Source organism: Lactuca sativa, chromosome 9, assembly GCF_002870075.4.
Source record: "Lactuca sativa cultivar Salinas chromosome 9, Lsat_Salinas_v11, whole genome shotgun sequence".
In the NCBI taxonomy this organism is placed as follows: Eukaryota; Viridiplantae; Streptophyta; class Magnoliopsida; order Asterales; family Asteraceae; genus Lactuca; species Lactuca sativa.
This window is the reverse complement of record NC_056631.2, coordinates 168250066-168271966: the sequence shown is the minus strand read 5'-3', so window position 1 is coordinate 168271966 and position 21901 is coordinate 168250066. Positions and strand designations below refer to the sequence as shown.

Here is a 21901-nt window from a genome sequence, read left to right as displayed (position 1 = left end):
AATAGATGCACCACAATAAATAGTTTTGAGTGTTCTCAAAACATATTTTTTTCCATCTTATGCATCAAACTTTAGAAATCTCATCTACATATGTGAACTATTTATATCTTTATAATAAATAATTAAATATAATAATTATCACTTACTAACCATAAGTTAAGACGCTCTTCATAAGTACACATAATTAATCATGTATGTACACATAAGTTACAAAACTCTTGAGTTGTAGTTATTAATTAATTCTTAGTTAAAAAGACTTTTGAGTTGTAGTGGGAGTTTAAAATGAATATATTGTAAAGAAAGTTCACTATTATAATAGATATATATAGATTAGACATTTTTTCATGTTGTTATAGTTAGGATGTAAGACCCAGACGCCATGTATTTTCCATTTCAACCCTTATAATGAAATTTGTTGCAAATTGGTCTCGTAGCTCATTTAATAAGGAATGTGTATTATGTTAGTATGTTGGGCGTACTAAAGCGTACGTCGAGCGTACGTGGATAGAGGTCAAACCCTAATTTTTACGGTTTGAGCCCTATTTAAACATCATTATCTCCTCAAGACATTTTCCCTCGTCAGCCATGGAAAGTCATAAATATGGAAACTTCATGACGGAGAATGATGTTTTGGGTTTAGATCTGATTTTGGATGAAAAGTCTTTATGGAATAAACACTTAATGAGAAAGAATATATCCTTACGGAGTACGTAGCACGTAGTGACTATGCCCAGCGTAGTGACTGAGTATGCAAGACGTACTCAGTTTGCTTTTCACTTCCTTTGACTTTTTGACTTTCTAACTTTGTCGGTTGACCAGGATTTTGACCAAATGTGATCTAGGAGCATTTTGGGTATTTTGAGTTTATAGCCCTGGTATTTGTGTAGGTGATCAGTAGAGGCAGTATTCAGAACAGTGTTTGGTCCAACTATTATTTCAGACTGTGATGTGAGTTTCCTCACTGTACTTGTAGGTCGTAGGCACCAATGTCGGCCCAGTAGGTTGTTATTGATGTATGGTCCATTAGCATGACCCAGACATCAAGACCTGGTGCGCCAGCCTTGCCTGGCACTCGCCTATCAACCTTGTTTGGTGCTCGGCGCTCGTCTGGCGCCCCCAGACGGTCTTTCCCAGCTCCTTGCTAGTTGGGCCTGATTGGGTTGGCCCAAGGCATGACCTAACTTTCCCTTGACCTAATTGTACCCTATAAATAGAATGATTCCTCCTCTATGAGGAGGTAGCTTCTAGACATCTTCTCTAACCTAGAGCTTTTTAGCACTACCTATCAGCCTCCACTACACTCAGGCATCTCCCACCTTGGGAGATCAGCCTCCATGGCCAAACACACACTTAATACAACAAGATGGCTCTCTCTAGTTAGAAAGAACTATCTCATATCTATTAATCGATCTAACTTGGTCGTCAGAGCTTGTTCCCGGGGCACACTCCCTATGGCAACTCTAACGACTTTGTTGTGATGATAACTTAGGTATCTCGGCAGGAACTCGCTAACGGCACCACTTCTAGATCTCCGGTCCAAATCCAAGACGGAAGACCCGGCGGCCTGAGCTCATATCGCAACATGTGGTGCCATGCGTGGGACCAAGAGCGAATAACTACCGTCTCTTGGTCTCAACGTCATTTTCACCGTCGATTTGTTTAGATCAGTTGTTCTTCGCCTTAGGTCTGCCCAGATCTGTTCATTTCTACCATTATCTGTTCAGATACATTTGGATCTCTCCAACATCTGTCCAGATCTGCTTCCCAAACGTTCAGATCTCTAGATTTGCTTCGTTCTTTCTCTTAGATCTCTAGATCTACTTTGTTTTTGCCCAGATCTAAAGATTTGATTTATTATTTTCGCTCATATCTCTAGATTTATTCTGTTGTTCATTTGAACATTTCTAAACCTTCCAAAACCATTTCCAGATTAGTTTTCGTTCATATTTTGGTGATTTATTCAGAAAGTCGGGGAGGAAAGAAAGCTTTATGAGTTATTGCACCTTTATCAGTTCATATTAAAAGAAAATCATTTTTAGTTGATGTTTTTTGTGCAACCTCATTCTTTAAAGTTGTTGTTTATACATATGGCTGCAAAGCTTGTACATTTCATAAAATCTCAGCAAAACCTCATAAATACGATAGACGTTTACCCATTTCACCAAAACACATCCTGTTTCATTTACCCTGCCTCAAAAGCTACCAGTTCCCGACATTTATAGTTCATTCATACATATTGTACAAAAATAAAAATAAAAACACAAGAAAAGTATATGTGTTTATTTCAATGGACAAAAGCAAAAATAGAGTGAAAAAAAAGAGGGATGAAAGAGGCCATCGGTCAAGAAGGTGTAGGCACATGTGCCCTCTCAACCGACCAACCATTAGGAAATGAGAAAAGTTGGCATGAAAAATAAAAACACCATAGGTGGGGCCCACCTGATCTATCACCCTCCTTGTCCATCTATGTCCATCGGTGACTGCAACCTCATGGCATCGTCGATAAATCACCTTCAACAAATCATCTTCAACGACCATCTTCGGACAATTCTAACTCTGATGTGGCATCTCTGATCGTCATTGGTCGCCTCCATCTCCGACTAAATGGCTTTGACAAAACAGCATCGCCAAACTCATGTTTTCTCGCTGCCACCTGCTACTCTTTCGGAACCACTCGTTGACCACAACAACTCTGGCACAAATCATCGTCACAACTGGACCGCGTCCAACCGTCGCCCCCTGGTCTGAATCTGTCACCACCGACTAGAGCTACATAGCACCTATTGGATTAGGTGTCTAAACCCATAACTATAATTGGTATATACTTGAATTCATAGTAGCATAGTGCTTTTAGGTTGCCTTCACTCTAGCAACTTGACATGATGACTTTTGGAGAGAGATGTTGAATTTATTATTTGGAATAATAAATTGGTGCATAAAATGATTTATTAATATACTATAAGAATAATATATTAATTAGAAATAATAATATTAAATAGTATTTAATTAGCAATTAATTTGGAATTAATTTTGGGATTAAAGGAACTGATTGAAAATGTGGGGGCTGTTTTGTAATTTATTGATAGTTGTGAAATTGGGCTATTGGACCCTTGGAAAGGAGTGGAATAAAATTATAGGGAGCTCCTATAAGTAGGGGAGGCAACTCTCGACCCAACCCGTAACTCCACATTGACCCAACCCGAAAATAGACGGGTTTGGGTTGAGATTTTTGACTCGCCAACCCGTCAACCCGCCAACCCACCAACCCATTTATTTCATGGGTTGGGTTGGGTTATCTATTTGGGTTTGCGGGTCAACCCGCCAACCCGTATATATATATATATATATATATATATATATATATATATATATACACACACAATGATATATTTAATTATTAATTAAATTTGATTTCCATCCGTATTCATAATATTTTGTATCATTGTATTCCTTCCGTATTCGTATGTGACCAATCTATGTTTGCGATTCGTTAATCAGAAAAAGAAAAAATACATGTCGTTATTTCACGAGTCACGAACGAAGAACACATCCGCTTTCTATGAATGTTTTCATTTTTCATTTTTATTTGGATGTTATTGACTTTATGAATTTATGTTGAAAACCCTTTTTTATGTTAATTACTTTAATCATTTTATGAATTTATGTTGAAAAAACCTATTTTTTTTAAAATGTGTTGTTTATTTATTAAACGGGTTATATGGGTTGGGTTTGACCCATTAACTTGTGAACCCATGAACCCATGAACCCATATACTTAAACGGGTTATATGGATTGGGTTGGGTTGAGGTTTCCAACCCACCAACCCGTGACCCGTCAACCCATATATTATATGGGTTGGGTTGAGTTTATGTTTTCTGACTCGTGACCCGCCAACCCGAACCCAACCCAATTGCCAGGCCTACCTATAAGTTTTCGTCCAAGGCTCTTTGATAAGGAGTGCATGGGATGCTTAGGCCCTAAGCTGGAAATTAGGGTTTCCTCCAGCAAATCCTAGCTTTGGGACTAAGCAACAACAACTATATAAAGAGCCTCACCCCTTAGAATTTCGGCCCCCATTGAAACATCCAAAAAATACGGTCCAAAAATTTTGTTTTAAATTCATTTAAGAAAACCATAATTCATATAACTTCATAATAAAGATCATAATTCATGTATCTCAAATCATCATAACAAAATAATGTATAAAAATCATTTATCAAATTATCATAGTAAATCATCCCAGGCTAAAAGTTATGGTGTGTGCCATGCAGTCATCCCGAGCTCTTCCCCTGGCTAGTGGAAGTACCTAAAACCAAAACTGAAAACTGTAAGCACGAAGCTTAGTGAGTCTCCCCAAGCTACCACATATCATACACATAAGCACATATCAACATACATTGGGCCTAGCCCACTACCTCGGGACCCGCCCGCCATCGGACAAATCTGGCATCAGGCCCTGCCTGGCATTAGTCCTCGCCTAGCATCGAGCCCCGCTCAGTATACAAATATGTTTCTACTAGGCCCCGCCTGTCTCTGGGCCTCGCCCGGTATACGCATACAAATAATAACATATAATCATGCTATTACATAACAGTCAAACACAACACTATAACGGCTAGTCTCAAGGCCCCGCCTATCTTGAGTCGCGCCCCTACTCTGCTAATAACGAGATATGGAACCCTGTCCATACTCAACTAGTGATGAGATATGGGACCCCGCCCACACTCACCTCCCTACCAGGCACATACAAGTATCACAAAGACAACAAGTATAACTAATCATGCATTCCTTCCTCGGGTACCACCCGACATCGAACCGTAGTTCGAAAACATACATATAAACTTTCCCCGGGCCTCGCCCGACATCGGATCGGAATTCGGAAACATATAAGCTACATCGGTCTATCCCCGACATCGGATCTAATCTAGCGTACACTAATATACATAAATGGGCCAGCATTGGTGCCTTCGACCCGTTCCTACTGGAGAAAGCTCACCTCACAAGCTGACTGCAGAATTTCACGAATAAACCTCTCGCTGCTAGCTAGTAGATCCTTAAACTGCTGACCGCTCGACTCCCCGAGCTATCATTACCAACATAATACTTAGTCAAGAACTGATAATCATTCTTAGGATAAAATGACCATTTTACCCCTGGTCCAAGTCAAATTCAATGCTTGGTCAAAGTCAAAGTCAACACCCCGAGTTGACTCAACTCGTTGAGTTGTTCCATCAACTTGTCGAGTTCTATAAACCAGAATCCTGGAATCACGATCCAACTCGTCGAGTCACTCCCCTGACTCGCCGAGTTCCCTGGCTACTCATAGTCGCAATTTCGCGAATCAACTCGTCAAGTCATCCTCAGACTCCTCGATTTCTACCATAAACAGAAACGGGACATCACGACTCAACTCATCGAGTCCCTCTCTGGACTCGGCGAGTCCCTCTTTCTGATTGGGCTATCTTAAAGGGTGAAGCCCCTATTCTTCAGATCCAAGCTTCATGCTTCAACTACATACTGTAAATGCTCATTTAAGGGTAAAGTTTCAAACTTTACCCACTAATAGTCCTTCTTATTGGGTTTAGCTAAAACCCTAGTTCTTTAAGACATAGCTCCATGTCCAAAAACCATAATACTCCACAATAAAGCATGCAAACTAAGATCTAGACCCTGGACACCCAATGAATGCATAAAGTTTCATGCTTTCCTTCCATGCATGGCCTTTTAGGGATTAAAAGTCCATAACAACATCTTAAAGCTTGCATGGGGCTTCCATGGCCATAAATTTTGCACCTTTATGCCATGAAACCCCTTCTAAACCTCAGATCTGAAAGGTAAGTCACTTGGGACGTCTATTCCCCAAGGACTAAGCTTCTTGGACTAAAACCCTCATAAAGTGAAATAAGGAGATCTAAAAAACTACTAGACAAGTTAGAGGCATGATTCCTAGAAAATAATGAGGATGGGATTTTTCTTCTGGATCTATAATCTTCTCTTGGAATCCTCTAGCTTCTTCTTCTTCTTCTTCTTCTTCTTCTTCTTCTTCTACAAGCTTCAAATCACACAAGGTTCACTCAAAAATGGCTCACAAGCATTAGGGTTTCGTGGATTAGGTTTTGGACACTGGAGGCTGGAAATGAGGCCATAAGGTGGGGATTAAGATACTTAAATAGGGTGCAAAACCCCGAATCTAGAGTTTCCCAAACCCATACCAACTCGTCGAGTTGGTTTCTCAACCCGCGTCCCAAAAGCTTATTTCTACTCATCGAGTTGTCACCCTAAGACTCAACGAGTAGACCTTCAATTTGCATAATATCTTTCCTTAATTAGCCTTCTAGTTTCTGGGTGTTACACTTATCCTTCCAAACCCTAGTAGAGCTTAAATCTTGTGCCTCATCCTCCTCTTTCCTCTCATCCTCTCGCATAGAGTGTTTGTAAGCCATTAGAGGTGTCACATTTGAGGCACTTGCTCTCAAGAGTTCAAGATCTTCAAGGATTCTTTGTTATTACTACATAACAAATCAATGTATGTATCTAAACCCTAGTTTGTGTTGATTTCGAAAATAATACATGCCTCCTAGGGTTTCTAGATTTGTTTTCAATGCTTGTATGTCTAGTAGAGAAAACATAGATCCTTCAATTAGGGTTGCATGCACACATAGGATTGTTTGCTATGTATAAAACCCATCAGTGGTATCAGAGCGTATGGTTTTTTGTTTTCAATTAGATTTGATGTAATAGGCTAAAATTGACAAAATTAGGGTTTATGGCATTTAAACCCTAGCACTTGGAATTTTCGCAAATTAGGGTTTCATAACCCTAGTTTCGAAAAGTGTAAAGGGTGTTTGAACCCATTCCTTAGGCCTCCTTAAAGTCAAAATCTAGGGTTTCCTAACCCTAGGGTTTTCGAAAATAAGGCAAGGTTGAAAGCCTTGTCTTTCCCCCAAGTCATGGATTTCAAATTAGGGTTTTGGATTGGGTAGTTGTGTTTGGTAATTATCTTTTAATTGTTTACTAGATAATTATAAAATCTTGTAATTATCCTTCCTTATTTTCGAAATCTAGGGGGTAAAGAATTATGTTAAATTAATTTAATTAATTTAATGGATAATCCTTAATTGATTTAATAATTTAAATTAATTGTTTAATTTTGGATAATTATTTAATCAAGGTTTTTAATATTTAAAATTTTAAATTAAAAGTTATTAATTTTTGAAAAATTTAAATTAGATTAAAAACCCTAGTATTTTAAATGTTTAAAATGCACCCTTATATTATATAAAATTAAAAGTCTAATATTATATATGTATAAGACAAGCCAGTCGAACCACTAGTACGTCTCATTCACGAAGCTGATCTATAAGAGGGTATAAGGAATCTGCCTATAAAATAGCGGTTGAATGGGTGTCCACTCTCACCCATCACTTCCTTGATTGGTGGAGGGTCGTTAGCCGAACGGGTTTGATAGGACACTTAATTTTCATTAATAAGTATAATGGAATATATACTTAATTCTCTTAATAATTATAACCAAACGGGTTTGATAGGACACTTAATTCTCTTACTAGCTGGGCCTAAGTTGGGATAGCTCAAGGCCTGACCTAACTCTCCCTTGACCTAATTTTCCCCTATAAATAGAATGTTTCCTCCTCCATGAAGAGTCAACTTCTAAACATCTTCTCTAACCTAGAGCTTCTTAGCCCTACCTATCAGCATCCACTAGGCTCAGGCATCTCCCACCTTGGTAAATCAGCCTCCATGGCCAAACACACACCTAACACACCAAGATGCTTCTCTCCTGTTAGGAAGAACCATCTCATACCTATCAACTGATCTAACTTGATCGTCGGAGCTTGCTCCCGGGGAAAGTCTAACAACTTTGCTATGTTGGCAACTTAGGTATCTCGTCGAGAACTTGCTAACGATACCACTTCTAGATCTCCGGTCTAGATCCAAGACGAAAGAACCCGTCGTCCTAAGCTCGTATCGCAACAGTTGCGTATCCTAGTTTAGGATATTGTTATGATGTAGTGATCTATTAAGATCTGCATGATTATCTGTTTGATGTTATATGTTTTATCTGATGCATATGTCCACATAGTGCGGCTGGGTTGAGGCAATACCGCTCTGTGAGAAAGCCAACAAACTTGAGAGCAAACCAAACATAAGCTATGGGCTAAAAAGAGGCAAGCCAAACTTATTTTGTATACTCTAGAGCAATCCAGACATGAGTTATGGGCCAGAAAGGCAAGTCAGAATCATGTTGTGGGCTCAGGAGTAATCCAGCCCGATGGTTGTAGACCCAATATGCATGTTTGTTATATGTTTGTGTGGTGGTATTTTGGGGGAACTCACTAAGCTTTGGCTTACAGTTAAAGTGTTATGTTTTAGGTACTTCGACAGTTTGTGTCTACCCATCATTAAAGTACCATCTCTAAGCTTCAGGATGCCGCATGGAAACGGGAGATTAAGATTGAGACTCAGATGAGGGACCAGAGGTAGGCTACTGTTTAGTCATATCCTGCAGTGAAGCGGTTCAAGCCCGATGATTCACAATCTAGGGGATAGAGGGGTTGTACTTGTGGTAAATGTGGCAAGGTTCATGAGGGTATTGGTCGGTTTTCTTCTGGGTGCCACTAATATGGCGGGTAGGGCCATATTTCTAGGGATTTTCATTAGTAGGGCCCAATACTGAGCACCAAGATTTGTTATCCCTATGATCAGGTTGTCCATGTGAAGTCCAACTGTTCATTGCTTGTTGCAAGACCGGTGCAGCCTCCATCCCCGACTACTCTAAGGATTATGAATGGACACTAGGGCAGGGCGGACCCCCTGAGGGCTCGAGGTCGTGCTTTCCTGCTCACGGCAGAGGAGGCCAAGGCGGTGCTGGATGTCATTACTGGTATGTTTCCATTTATTATTTTGTCGAGATATTTATTTGTATGCTTATGATTGTATTTATGTTAGGTACCTTCTTAGTGAACTCCTTGCCTGCTCTTGTCCTTTTTGACTCGGGTGCGAGTCGGTCTTTTGTGTCTCATTCCTTCAGTATGAGTTTTGATATATCTCTTGGAGAGTTGAAGTGCATGTTGCGATTTTCCATAGCTAACAAGCATGGGATTTTTGCATCGAGCGTTTTTTGGGATTGTACTTTGGAGATTTTTGGGGTGTCTTACCCAATCGATTTGATCCCTATTCCTATGAGGGATGTATGTATGATAATGGGGATGGATTAGTTGAGCAAATTTGGTGACATGATAGATTGTGAGGGGCAGTGAGTTGTAGTTCAAACCCCAAGTGGGGGAGAACTGATTATTTATGGCGAGGGTACCAATGTTGGATCAGCCTTTTGTTCTGCTGATAGAGCTCGACAGTATCTACAATATAGATGTTTGGGGTATCATGTTTATGTGATTGACACTCAGGTAGAGAAGGGGGTTTCGGTTTCAGTTGTACCTGTAGTAAGAGAGTTCCCAGATGAACTACCCGGTGTGCCTCCCACGAGGCAAGTGGAGTTCAGGATTGATTTGATTCTTGGTGCGGCCCCGATTGCTAAGGCATCGTACTGATTAGCACCACCAGAGATGCAGGAGTTGTCCTCTCAGCTTCAGGAGCTGTTTGACAAACTTTTTATCAAACCGAGTAGTTCGCCTTGGGGAGCACCGATCTTGTTTGTAAAGAAGAAGGATGGGTCCTACCGTATGTGTATCAATTATCGGGAGTTGAACAAGTTGACGGTGAAGAACCGTTACCCACTTCCAAGGATTGATGATCTCTCTGATCAGCTGCAGAGTGCATCTTGGTTCTCCAAGATCGATTTAAGGTCATGGTATCATCAGATGAAGGTTAGAGATGAAGACTTAGAGAAGACAGCGTTCCAAACTCGTTATGGTCATTACGAGTTTGTGGTGATGCCGTTTGGGCTCACCAACGCACGTTCGAAATTTATGGATTTGATGAATCGGGTGTGCAAGTCAATGCTTGATCGTTCGGTCATTGTTTTTATCGATGATATACTGGTCTATTCCAAGACCAGGGAGCAGCATGAGTAGCACCTTTAAGAGCTTGTAGGAGTTTTGAGACGGGAGAGGTTTTATGCCAAGTTCTCGAAGTGTGAGTTTTGGTTACGGGTTTTTGGGACACCTTGTTAACCAGAACGGGATTCTGGTCAACCCTACCAAGATTGAGGTTGTTATGCAGTGGGAGGTATCGAAGTCTCCTTTGGAAATCATAAGCTTTCTAGGTTTAGCAAGATATTATCGAAGATTTATTCAGGATTTCTCCAAGGTTGTTGTACCCCTTACTTGTCTGACGAGGAAGGGTGTGGATTTTCACTTAGGGCTGAGCAGCAGGCTGCGTGGATTTTTTATATTTATATTTATTATTATTATTTTTTTTTGCTAAAGAAAATGCCACGTTGTCAATAAAAACGGGCTATAACAAGTCATGCTCCTTTTTAGAAGGTAATATAGACTTTAAGCCTTTAGAAAACTAATAAAAAACGAAAAAGAAAGAAACATAACATAAAGAACTTTTTATAGGAACAAAATGTTTATTTTCAAAGAGTAGGGGTCAAAACGAAATGTTTGTATTTACACCTGATTTGGGTTTTGTATATCTCACGAGGGAAATCGATGAGAGCTCGGTTGCAGCTATTGAAATGGCGGAAGGACAAAAACTTAAAATTGCCCCAAAACGAATAAAGTTTGATGAAATTATGGAGGAGGTGGAAGAAGATCGAATCAGTGTGTTACCATATTGCTTGCTTCTTGAATAAAGTTTACCTTCTACAAAATGCGCCATAAGAACAGGTACACTCTCCATGGGAACATGTATGGACTTGTCAATTTTGAGCGAAATGTTGGTAATCAATCCGGTTCGGATTTCGTTTTGATGGTCAGCAAAACCCTAGCTCAATGTCGCCAATTGAAGCTCAAGAAATTCACAGTGCACACCACTTATGATATTCGATTTGAATCACAACTCAACAGTTAGATTCATTATGCTATAAGTTGCAACATTGAAGAGTTTAATTTTCAAATGGGGAGTTAAGTTTCCGTTAGATGAATTCTTCTTAACCAATTCATGTTTTACTAATATCACATTAATTATACAAGTAACAAACAAAGTTGATTCAAACTATAAACAAAAAGCGAACAGAAGTTTCTTTTATTCATAAAAAAATATATAACTTAATCATCTTCATGGTTTCACATATACAGAATACAGTACGTAGTTTAATACACATTACTTCAATAAGAATCGACTGTAATTGTACACAACATACATTAGTAGTCTTTACAAATTACAAACTAAAATTGTCTCCAACCTCTATCTTTCATCATTAACACAAATCAAACACTCAAAACTCATCATCCTGTTATGAAGCTGCCTTTTCCAATTTCACCTAAAACACAACCAAAATTCATCAAGAACCCAAAAAAATCCCACATTTTTAATAACAATCCATCAAGAACCAACAAGTTTGTACCTTTTTAAGATACTTTTTATGAAGTTTCATAGCCCCCGAGCAAGATTTTTTAGCATCCAAATTCCCAGAAGTGTCATTCAATATCTATAAATAAAGATGAATCAATCAATCAAGAAACACATCATCATCATGAAAACATTACAGGAAACTTTTGTGTTGTTAAGAAAAAGAAAAAGGTTTGACCTTGACAACATCATCGAGTCCCTTGGCTTCGGTGAGCAATTTGACACTTTTCTCCTTGAGGACACTTGCAACAAGAAACACAGAAATGGGGAGAGTTTCTTCATCTTTAGCCCCACTTCTCAAAATTTCCCTTTCAAATTTGCCACATTGTCGTGATGATTTTGGTTTTGCTTTAGCATCTTCAGGTCTATCAGAATCAGGTTCTTCATATAAATTGTAAAGATCAGGATCATACTCCAAAGCCCACATCATCTGTTTCAAATTCATTAAGTCATGTATTGAGTAAAGTGGTTGAATGTGTAATGATGTTTGTCTGAAAAAAGTTTGGTGTCTTTATAAGGTTATTATTATTATTTATTACCTCCCATAAATACAAAGAATCACCAAAAGAAAGTTCTCTTCTGAACAACACCATAAGCATTCTGAATGCGAATAAATAATCACCACCACCTAGGTGATCTGCATTTGTGTTAATATTAGTTTTTTTTAGCATTTTTATTATTATAAAAAGAAAATGTAAAAAAGTTGTTAAGAAAGTACCCAAGTGTTGATGAAGCTTAGGGTCAACAACTTGAATAACATTTGCTAAATTGCAAAGTTGTGACTCAACCCCAACAGATGCCCCTACGCATTTGAAATTCCCTCTCTTCAAACCCATAAATAAAAATCGCATTTAATTTCTTCAAATACAATCAATAACTACATAATTATTTCTTGCATTTAACCCATAATAATGAATATATATATAAATACCAATCTACGCATTAAACGTTCAAAGCACCAAAATGCATCTGCTTCATCTTCAAGAAGCATAATCATAGGAGAACAAAGATCACTCATTCCTGTTTCATATGTTTACAAAACATACAGATCATAATCAAAACAAATACCATTTTCAAAAGGGTGTTACAAAATATAATAAAAAAAACCTTCAAGAAAAAGAAAATTTTTAAATGATAAAAACAAAGATCCACCTTGACCATAACCGACTTCTTTATCAAACCACGCATACACCGAAAGAACATCCCACAATTTTGACAAATTCTCCTGCTTTTCATAAAACACAAGTGTCCTATCTGTTCGAACCACATCAAGACCTATCATAAATAGTAAAATCCAAAGATAAAAAACGCTACATTATTATGTTTAAACAATGTTGAAACTTGAAAATGAAATGATTTTAAAACATGTACATGATAGAATCTTTATATATCAACCTATTTGATGTAGGGTAAGTTTCCATTGGATTATCTTATTGTCTTCTTCCTTTGGGACAGATATTTCTTTGCCTGAATTAACTACAATATACGAAACGTAATAACGTATTGCATTAGTAAAAGTGTAAAACCATTTAAACAACTATTAATTTGTGACATTTGTCAAAAGGGGGAAAAAAAGATTACTTGTTGCTTGAGTTGTTGGTGTCATAAGTTTCTCAGGGTTTGCTTCTAGAAGCACTATTGGATCTTGAGTTGGGGTTCCATCTTCTGTTATCACAGGAGCAGTTATAAACTTGCCACTTCCAACAAGTGGAAACATGTATGTGCATAGTTCTTTTAGTCTTCCATATTCTTCTCTAAAATTATAAAAACGAATAAATATATATAAGTCATCATGAAAAAAAAAATTCTAAAGAGAAAATACCTTCTTGTTAGGCGTATCTCTTTTCTCTCCTCATATGTACTCTTGGGATCAAAACAACCGAGTAAAAATTCCCATACTTCTCCTCTAATCGTTGGATGTATCCCCTGATTTATATCAACGATTCAACCAAAAAAAAATGTCAAATTAAGTACAAATTTAATAGAAATTTCAAATTAACATTAGTAATTTGGTTGGGAAAATAAAAACGTACACCACGATAAATTCGACCAAGGGTTTGGCCTATATCGAGATGACCTTCTGGACTGAATGATGATTGCCATTTCCTTACACTAAGAGTCTTCCCCGACTAGATAAACATTTTACGAATTAGAAGCCTTAAAAAGAATCGAATTCCAATTTGTAATTTTAAACATGTTCGTCGTGTTCCTTGTAGATCCAACAAATGGTAATCCAAAAGTGAAAAGAACTTTTAGCAAACAGTGAAATTGATTGGTATATATATGAATATAATTATAGAAAAGAGATGGGTTACCTTGATTTTAAATTTAGTTTTAGGAACATCGGTGCATTCAGCTCGAACCTCATAGAATGAATCTGTCGGAAGCCCTGGGTCTTTCCACAATATATTCATCCTCTCTTGCTAACTTATCTCTTCAAACAAAACTTCAAATTCGTGAGTTTTTTTTCGTTTTGTTCTTTAAATCGATCCAATTGATTGAAGAATGGTACACCCCGAACCCTAAAACACCTGACGAAACACAACCCAGATGAGATCTTGGCTGGATTACCCAAAGCAACAAACTTTTTTTCTTGTTTTCTCTTCCTTTTCGTTATCAATTATGGGGTTTGTTTGTCTGTTTTTCTCTTTGTCGGAGTTGGGTATATGTTCTTCGTTCTGGATGGGTGGAGGCGTCGGCGTCGGCGGCGGTGGTCAGACGGTGGTGGTAAAATGAGCGAAGTTACCGCATTTTCTGATCTGCTAAAGCTTTTTCCGAGAAGAAGATCATTATTCTCAAATAATTGCACGATTTTCCTTCTTCTGTGTCGAGTTGTGGAGCGCAAAAGACGTGAGAATGTGGGATCGAGGAATGTGAGATCCGGCCGCCGTGTTTCGCGGGGAGGACTCGTTCAATCGTTCGTCGCATCTCATTGTATTAAAGCTGCGGAAAATAGAAGGAGACAAGAAGGCCGGAGGAGGAAACGGGGGAATAAGGGAAAACCACATAAAACCCCTATCTATTACGTGTGAATGTTTAAAATAACCATTTTATTATTTTTAGGTATATTTTAACCATTATATTTTGTACATCGTTTAATTTAATGCCGGCTAGCCTAAAACAACCCGTTGCATTTATTACCTGGCTTGAAATTGGTGACGTGTGTGGAAATTACAACAAAATTCTAGGTTAAATACATTAATTATATTTATAAGGCGTTCTTCTTCTTCTTTATGAGGTTTTCTAATTGATGGGTGATGCTCTTTGTTATTATCTTCGCTATGGTGTCTTTTCTATGATGGACCATACTGCCCCTGGTTTGTTCTGACTTGTCTGCTGGTGCATTGAAGAATTGGTTGCCATTGTTGTTTACTGCCGGTTTATATAATTCTCTTTTTTAGGAGTTTGACGATTTTACCCCGTGGTCATGGTCCTAGTTTTATGTTTGAAGTATTAACATATCTGATATCTGCTTCATGGTTTTTGCTTCTTTCACTATGGTAGTTCTTGTTGTTGGTGTTTCTTTTCGGTTGATTTTCCATCCTTTTGGAGTTCACGATTATACCCCTGGTGTCATTTAACTCTTTTTTGTGGTTGATGATGTTGCAGTTTAGCCTTGGGTGTTTTCCCCATCTTTCTTTGTCTTTGTTTATCCTGTTTTTTTTTTATGATGTAATAGTCAATTTAGGGTTATGTAATATGAAACATGACAAGTTAGGTCTATGTAATTGACTTGAAGACTTGCAGCCATGTTTTCAATCGTTTATAGCAATATACTTTTGTTTTCAATTGTTTATAACAATGTATTTTGTGTAAAATTGCTATAAACAATCCTTGTAAAAATGATCACTTATTGTAAGACCAAACAGGCCTGGTAAAGCAAACAAAAATACAAAAAAAGAAGAAGGTGAAAATATGATAAAATGAAAGCTACAAAGAGGGTTGTTAAAAATGCTTAATTTGGTTGTTTATGGTGTCATTCAGGCAAGTGGTGAAAAATGTTGAAAAGTTTTCAAACAATAAAAAAAGGTTCTTTTACAGCAAATGGTTATGATGTTGATAGCAAATAGTGTCAATGTTTACAACAATTTGTCGAAAATGTTATGCCATTTATAACAATTTAGTTTGGTGAAAATGGTAAAAATAGGCGTTTATAGCAATGTACTTTGGAGAAAACGATTAGGAGTAGTCAAGTTGGTCACTTTTTACAAGAAATTTTTGAAAAGATTATGGCATTTTGGCATTAATAACAATGCGGTTTGGTGAAAATGGGCGTTTATAGCATCATACGTTAGTGAAAATGAATAAAAATGGTCAAGTTGACCATTTTTTTCAAAAGTTCAGCCACCAAAAACTACAAGAAACTTATAAATTCCATTTTCCAAAGTAGCACCAACACCATATATAAGTCAACATAAATTTAAAAAAAAAAATCTCATAAATTCCATAACAGCCCACTTCTCATATATCCTTGATGTCATTGAAGGGTCTTGCTCTCTAAATGAATAGAAGCTAAAGGCACCTTTAATGCTTTTGATATGTGATCAAGCTGGAAAAACTAATTCACCTTACATAACCAAGGGAACTCGATCTTTGTCAATCGAGAAAAGTATTGATTAGGATGTCCGATTAAAAAAGAAAAAATTTAATTGGCCTTTTTTATTATGTGTAGCTTTCTGTGGTGTAGATTGTTTTTTATAGATTATCTTCACTTTGTATTGATCGTTTCCAAATTACAGCTGCTTAGATATCTTGCTGTCTTCGGCTCCTGTATGCACATTTTTATCTGATTAATAGGTTCTTCTGTTTCCAGGGGCCTTAGTGAAATTAATTTTCATAAAACAAAATGTAATTGAATTCTGCTTTTTTTGTTAGTATGTTAACAGGTTTTATATGACATGCACCTTTGTATAGAGGTCTACTTCCATTTTGTATACATGTCATTCTATGTCTGTTGTTCCAAAATTACCCCCGCATTGATAACTTCATGTTGCTGCCACTGCAGCCATGTGTTTCCCACGCTTCCAGGTGGCTGCAGAGTCATGTATCATAATTTGTTTTTTTTTAAAAAAAAATATTAATTGCCCCTGTACCCATTATACCCTTCTGTTACCACCTCACATATTTCATCCCATCGTCTTCTTCTTTATCTAGAAACTGAAACACACAGACACACATACACACTTCAGGGGTAATTTTGGAACAACAGCCTTGTATGGTTTTTTAATTAAACAAAATTTAATTGAATTTTGAATTTTTGTTTTATGACATGCATCTTCCTATAAAGGAGGTCGTATTTTGGTCATAATTTCATTTTGTATATTTTGTTCGAAAATTAGCTCTACATCCTGCCACTGTATGCACGTATTTGTCTGCTACTCAGCTTCATACGCATTTTGAAAGCTACGTATGTATACATATGTTACCTTTTTTACCCCTGTTTGTATTTTCCTTTAAATTCAGATTTTTGTTTTCATTTTTAATTGCTCTGGTCCCAATCAACGAAAACACACATATATCATTTATTTTTTTTACCTCTGTCTGCACATATCACCTGGACTTTTACTTTTGTATATGTTGTTCCCAAATTACCCCTGGATGAAGAACTTACTATTGTTGGCCTTGCATGCTTAGCTTTCTTATTAGCAATGTTTGGTCACTTTCTACATATTCAATCCATATGAATGTCATTGCCTTATGATTTGGATATCCGATGCTTTACAAGATAAACATCACCTCTTACCCATATCATCCTTTACAACAAATGTATTCAAAATTGTTGATCCTTTTCAAATGTACATTATTGCAGATCTGTACACTATTGAATTCCAGAAAAGAGGGCTTCCCCATTGTCATACCTTACTCTGGGTATCAACAAAGGACCGTATAAAAATTGCAAGTGATGTTGACAAGTATATCACAGTCGAGTTGTCGGATCCAATTAACGAGGCAGAATTGTACGATACGATAACAACCTGCATGATCCATGGTCCATGTGGACCACTTAACCAAAAGGCTCCATGTATGAAAGAAGGAAAATGCAGTAAACACTTCCCCAAGCCGTTTCTTCATGCTACATTTTTCGACACAGAAGGATATGTACGCTACAAACGTAGCTAAACTGCACACCACACTACTCAATATGGACAGATTGTTGTTAATGGATATGTTGTGCCGTATAACAAAAGGCTTTGTTCACGATTTCGTGCACATATAAATGTTGAGTACTGTGGGTGGAGCATGATGATTAAGTATCTATTTAAGTATATTTCCAAAGGTGCAGATCGTGTCAGATATAATATCCAAAAACAGGGAACTTCTGATGCGTCAGTCAGTTCAGCGCCTACCGGTAGTCATGACAGATCTGGAAATGATGATTGTCGTCCTATAAATGAGGTCCAATTTTTTTTGGATGGGCAGTATATATGTCCACATGAGGTAGCATGACGGATATTGGACTTCCACATACATCATCGACATCCACCTCTTCAGATTCTAACCGTTCATGAGGAAAACATGCAACAATTGGTGTTCAATGGGGATAGTTCGATACCTGAGGTATTATCTAATCCATATGCTAGCACTACTACCCTCCTCAGGTGGTTTGAAAGCAATTCAAGGGACCCTCAAGGTCATGATTTGACATATCTGGATTATCCAAAAAGTTACAAATGGGATAAGTCGAGTAAATCTTGGGATCGGAGAGTTTATGAATCATCAAAATGGTAGGCCGCCTTGTATTTGTACACCCGACTTCTGGAGAGTTGTTCTACTTACGGATGCTACTGTGTCACCAAAAAGGATGTACATTATTTAAAGATTTGTGTACTGTTGTTGGCAGGGTCGGTCCTGACGGTGGGCGACACAGGCGACCGCCCAAGGCCCACGACTCGAGGGGGCCCAAAAATTCTAGAATATATAGTATATATATATATATATATATATATATATATATATATATATATATATATATATATATATATATATATATATATATATATATATATATATATATATATAATTAGGGCCCAAATTAGTCCAAAATCACGTTAACCTAATTACCCAAACAAATTAATAAAATAGGCTCCTTGAATCTTGATGTCGTTGAAGCATGAAGTATTGAACGTGATTCTGATTTCGGTGAATATCAAATAGGAACGAGACTAAGGATGGTAGTGGGGAACGTGGGAAATCGAGATTAGGGCGCCATATAAATCGGTAGGTAGTTGAATCGACGCGTTCCCTTGATACTGAATCGTCGATTTTCTCTCACAATCTTTAATCTCTAACGGCTAATTGTCTCTCGAATCTAGATATAATACATCTTGTTTCCGGTTTCGCAATACTCAAATCTCGATTCTCACCTTGTCTCTCACAGTCTCACGCATCTCTCTGCTCTCTCGGATAATCATAAACTGATTGGTATTCGGGTGAATTTCTCATCTTCGACTACTACAGTGCAACTTGCGAGTTCATTGCAGAAGGTTGAAATCGACTATTAGATTCAATTTCTAATCGATTTCAGTTGCAGAAGGCTGAAAATAAACTGATATTCATACGCCTACACAGGGACAAGGACACCAGGTAATTGTCTAATCGATTTCAGTCTCTTAATTCTCATTCAATTCGTTGGTTTCATTAGATTCATGTAAAGAGGAATATGAAGAATTAGGGAAGTAGATTTTTGTTTCACTAATTTAGGAAAATTTTGTTTCTGTATCAAATTGATTCAATTCAATTGAATATCTAGTTTTTCATTTTAATTTCTAGCCTTCTGTCTAGTAATTCAGTTTCAATTCTCAAATCTCAAAAAAAAAAAAAAATTGGATGCTTTAGCAATTTACCAGATTTTGATATTGAGTAGTGGCAGTGTCTTGATTTCCCATATTATGCTCTGTATTTTTATTGTTGATTTATCATAAGACTAACAAACCTCTATATGAAATCCATAATATTATTATTTGTTTTGGATATTTTGGATATTTTGCTTAGTAATATGAAAGATATTTTGAATTTCAAGTTACCCATTTGACAATTTGTTCTATTTTTTTTTATTATATCAGATTTCAGTCTTCAAAATATCTAATGTTTTGCTTTTGACTTTATTCTTTTATAATTTCAGCTTCAAAGTTCAAACATTCAAAGTATTACTACACTACCAGATATATGACATTCCTAATGATATAAATTCTGCTGTTGAAATTTTGGAGTTTGTTAAAGTTGTTGATTGTTACCCAAATACTTTTATTGCATATAACATTATGTTAACCATTCCTGTCACTGTTGCGTCTGCAGAGAGAAGTTTTTCAAAGTTAAAGTTATTGTAGAATTATCTAAGATCGTCAATGTCGCAAGAAAGGTTGAACGGATTGGCAATGTTATGTATAGAGAAAGACATGTTAGATAAAATTGATTTGGATAGTATTATTAAAGATTTTGCATCAAGAAAAGCTAGGAGAAATGTTTTCCTTTAAATTATTTGTTTTTGTAATGTTGTGACAATATTTGTGTTTTTTAATAGTAATAGTGAATTTTATAGTGTTTTATTTGAACTAATTTTTATTATATTTATGAATTTGGGGGGCCCATTTTTTCTTTTTGCCCTGGGCCCACAATAGCTTTGGACCGGCCCTGGTTGTTGGTACTGTCTATCCAACTTTCGGGGCTGCCTGTAATGCACTTCGATTGATAGGTGATGATGTCGAGTGGTTGACATGTTTTACAGAAGCTTCAACGTGGGCAAACGCATCGCAGCTACGATCACTTTTCTGTCATCTACTCCTTTTCTGTGAGATTAGCAGTCCACTTTTGCTGTGGAACACTACGTGTGATAGGATGAAAGATGACTACTTACATACCCTGAGAGCTGAATTACCAAATAAGACGGTAACCTTTGCTGCTGGGATTGTTGAACAACAACTCCTTCATGATTTAGATGACACGCTCCGGTCTGCTATCCCATCTAAATCAATGGCAGACTTTGGTCTTCCTGTTCCGTCAGTCGATGTTATTAGTGTTTTACGAAATCGACTACTATTGGAAGAAATGAGTTATGATAAGGAATGACTATGGAAACAGCACAATGATCTATTGCCAAAGCTAAATCGTGACCAACTATCAACTTACAACAAAGTCATTGCTTCCATAGAGAACAAAAAACAAGCACTAATATTTGTTTATGGACACGGTGGCACTCGTAAAACATTCTTATGGACGAATATTCTTTCCTATTTGAGATCGATAAGGAAGATCGCTTTGGCTGTTGCTGCTTCCGGAATCGCATCGCTTTTGTTACCTTCTGGGACAGCCACACACTCAAGGTTCAAAATACCTATTGATTTAAACGACAAAAAATCATGCGATATAAAAAAACGTACCTTCCTTGGCGATCTTATGCAGCGAACAACACTCATAATTTGGGATGAAGCACCAACGAGTGATAGAAGATGCTTCGAATTTTTGGACCGCTCACTTAGGGATGTGTTAGACTGCGACGAAAAACCATTTGGAGGCATATCGGTACTTCTTGGTGGTGATTTCCTCCTAACTCTACCTTTTCTACCTAAGAGCACACGTTCAGAAATTATAGCACTAAGTCTACCAAGTTCGTATTTATGGACATATTTTATAATTTACTTTTTACATACAAACATGAGACTTGAGTCCTCTAACACAATACCCCACACCTCAATGACTTTATCCGACTTTGGCACATGGTTCTTAGCTATTGGTAATGGACATATAGGTGTACCTGACAAAGATGACCCACGAGACTCAAGCTGGATACAAATCCCATCTTCACTCCTAATATCACCTTCCCCTAATTCCTTACAGACCTTAATAGATTTCGTGTATGGGGATGATACACTTAATCAACCAACTGCGTCACACCTTTCAGCAAGAGCAATAGTTTGTCCCACAAATGATTCAGCAGACGAGATAAACGCTCACGTTTTGAGAATGGTCACAACAGCTGCCAGGGTATACAATAACACAGACACCATGCAACCCAATGGAAAACACACATCGGATTTGGAAGGCATCTCAATCGAATATCTAAACCAATTAAGCTTTCCAGGAATACCACCCCACGAGCTTCTACTTAAGGTAGACTGCTTGATAATGCTTTTAAGAAACATAAATCAGAAGGAAGGTTTATGCAACGGTACCCAGATGATTGTTTCACAATTGTTACTGTAAACTAACAAATGAAATACATATAACGGCTAGGGTTTCATATTATTATCAAAAAGAAGTACAAATACAATAAAAAGGAAATACATAATATATAGACAAGCTAATTAGGGTTTCCTAGTGAAAAGGCCCAATCATAAAACCCAATACAAAATAAAGCCCAAAATATTATTAGGTTAACATCCCCCTTCAAACTCACAATGCAACAGCA

General features: G+C 37.3%; 2 protein-coding genes across 3 annotated transcripts; one reads left to right on the top strand and one right to left on the bottom strand.

Moving 5' to 3' along the window:
* Positions 1 to 11148: 11148 nt before the first annotated feature.
* Positions 11149 to 14526, bottom strand: LOC111912741 (rab GTPase-activating protein 22). Of its 2 annotated transcripts, XM_023908478.3 has the most exons (12): positions 13812 to 14525; positions 13530 to 13625; positions 13319 to 13422; positions 13078 to 13250; positions 12892 to 12972; positions 12649 to 12771; positions 12428 to 12516; positions 12215 to 12320; positions 12036 to 12133; positions 11675 to 11926; positions 11492 to 11575; positions 11149 to 11407 (listed from the first exon to the last, which is right to left on the bottom strand). In XM_023908478.3, the coding sequence occupies exons 1-12, from the start codon at positions 13908 to 13910 to the stop codon at positions 11381 to 11383; spliced, it is 1332 nt and encodes a 443-aa protein (XP_023764246.1). In that variant the 5' UTR covers positions 13911 to 14525; the 3' UTR covers positions 11149 to 11380. The 2 variants fall into 2 exon arrangements, with proteins under 2 accessions (XP_023764246.1, XP_023764245.1); XM_023908477.3 differs by having other exon boundaries at positions 12036 to 12320; positions 13812 to 14526.
* Positions 14119 to 21696, top strand: LOC111912705 (uncharacterized). The gene is made up of 5 exons (XM_023908434.1): positions 14119 to 14223; positions 19022 to 19080; positions 19619 to 19797; positions 20222 to 20502; positions 20575 to 21696. The coding sequence occupies exons 1-5, from the start codon at positions 14119 to 14121 to the stop codon at positions 21694 to 21696; spliced, it is 1746 nt and encodes a 581-aa protein (XP_023764202.1).
* The last annotated feature ends 205 nt before the right edge of the window (positions 21697 to 21901 follow it).

Bases quoted from the DNA above. Each gene is read 5' to 3' on its own strand.
- LOC111912741 (XM_023908477.3), bottom strand. From the start codon at position 13,910: ATGAATATATTGTGGAAAGACCCAGGGCTTCCGACAGATTCATTCTAT. The intron at 12,772-12,891 runs GTTGATATATAA...TATTTATGATAG, and splicing joins ACTTACCCTACATCAAATAG to GTCTTGATGTGGTTCGAACA. The intron at 12,517-12,648 runs GTGGATCTTTGT...CATATGAAACAG, and splicing joins AGAAGTCGGTTATGGTCAAG to GAATGAGTGATCTTTGTTCT.
- LOC111912705 (XM_023908434.1), top strand. From the start codon at position 14,119: ATGGGGTTTGTTTGTCTGTTTTTCTCTTTGTCGGAGTTGGGTATATGT. The intron at 19,081-19,618 runs GTAATTGTCTAA...TTATAATTTCAG, and splicing joins CACAGGGACAAGGACACCAG to CTTCAAAGTTCAAACATTCA. The intron at 19,798-20,221 runs GTTTTTCAAAGT...CATGTTTTACAG, and splicing joins TGTTGCGTCTGCAGAGAGAA to AAGCTTCAACGTGGGCAAAC.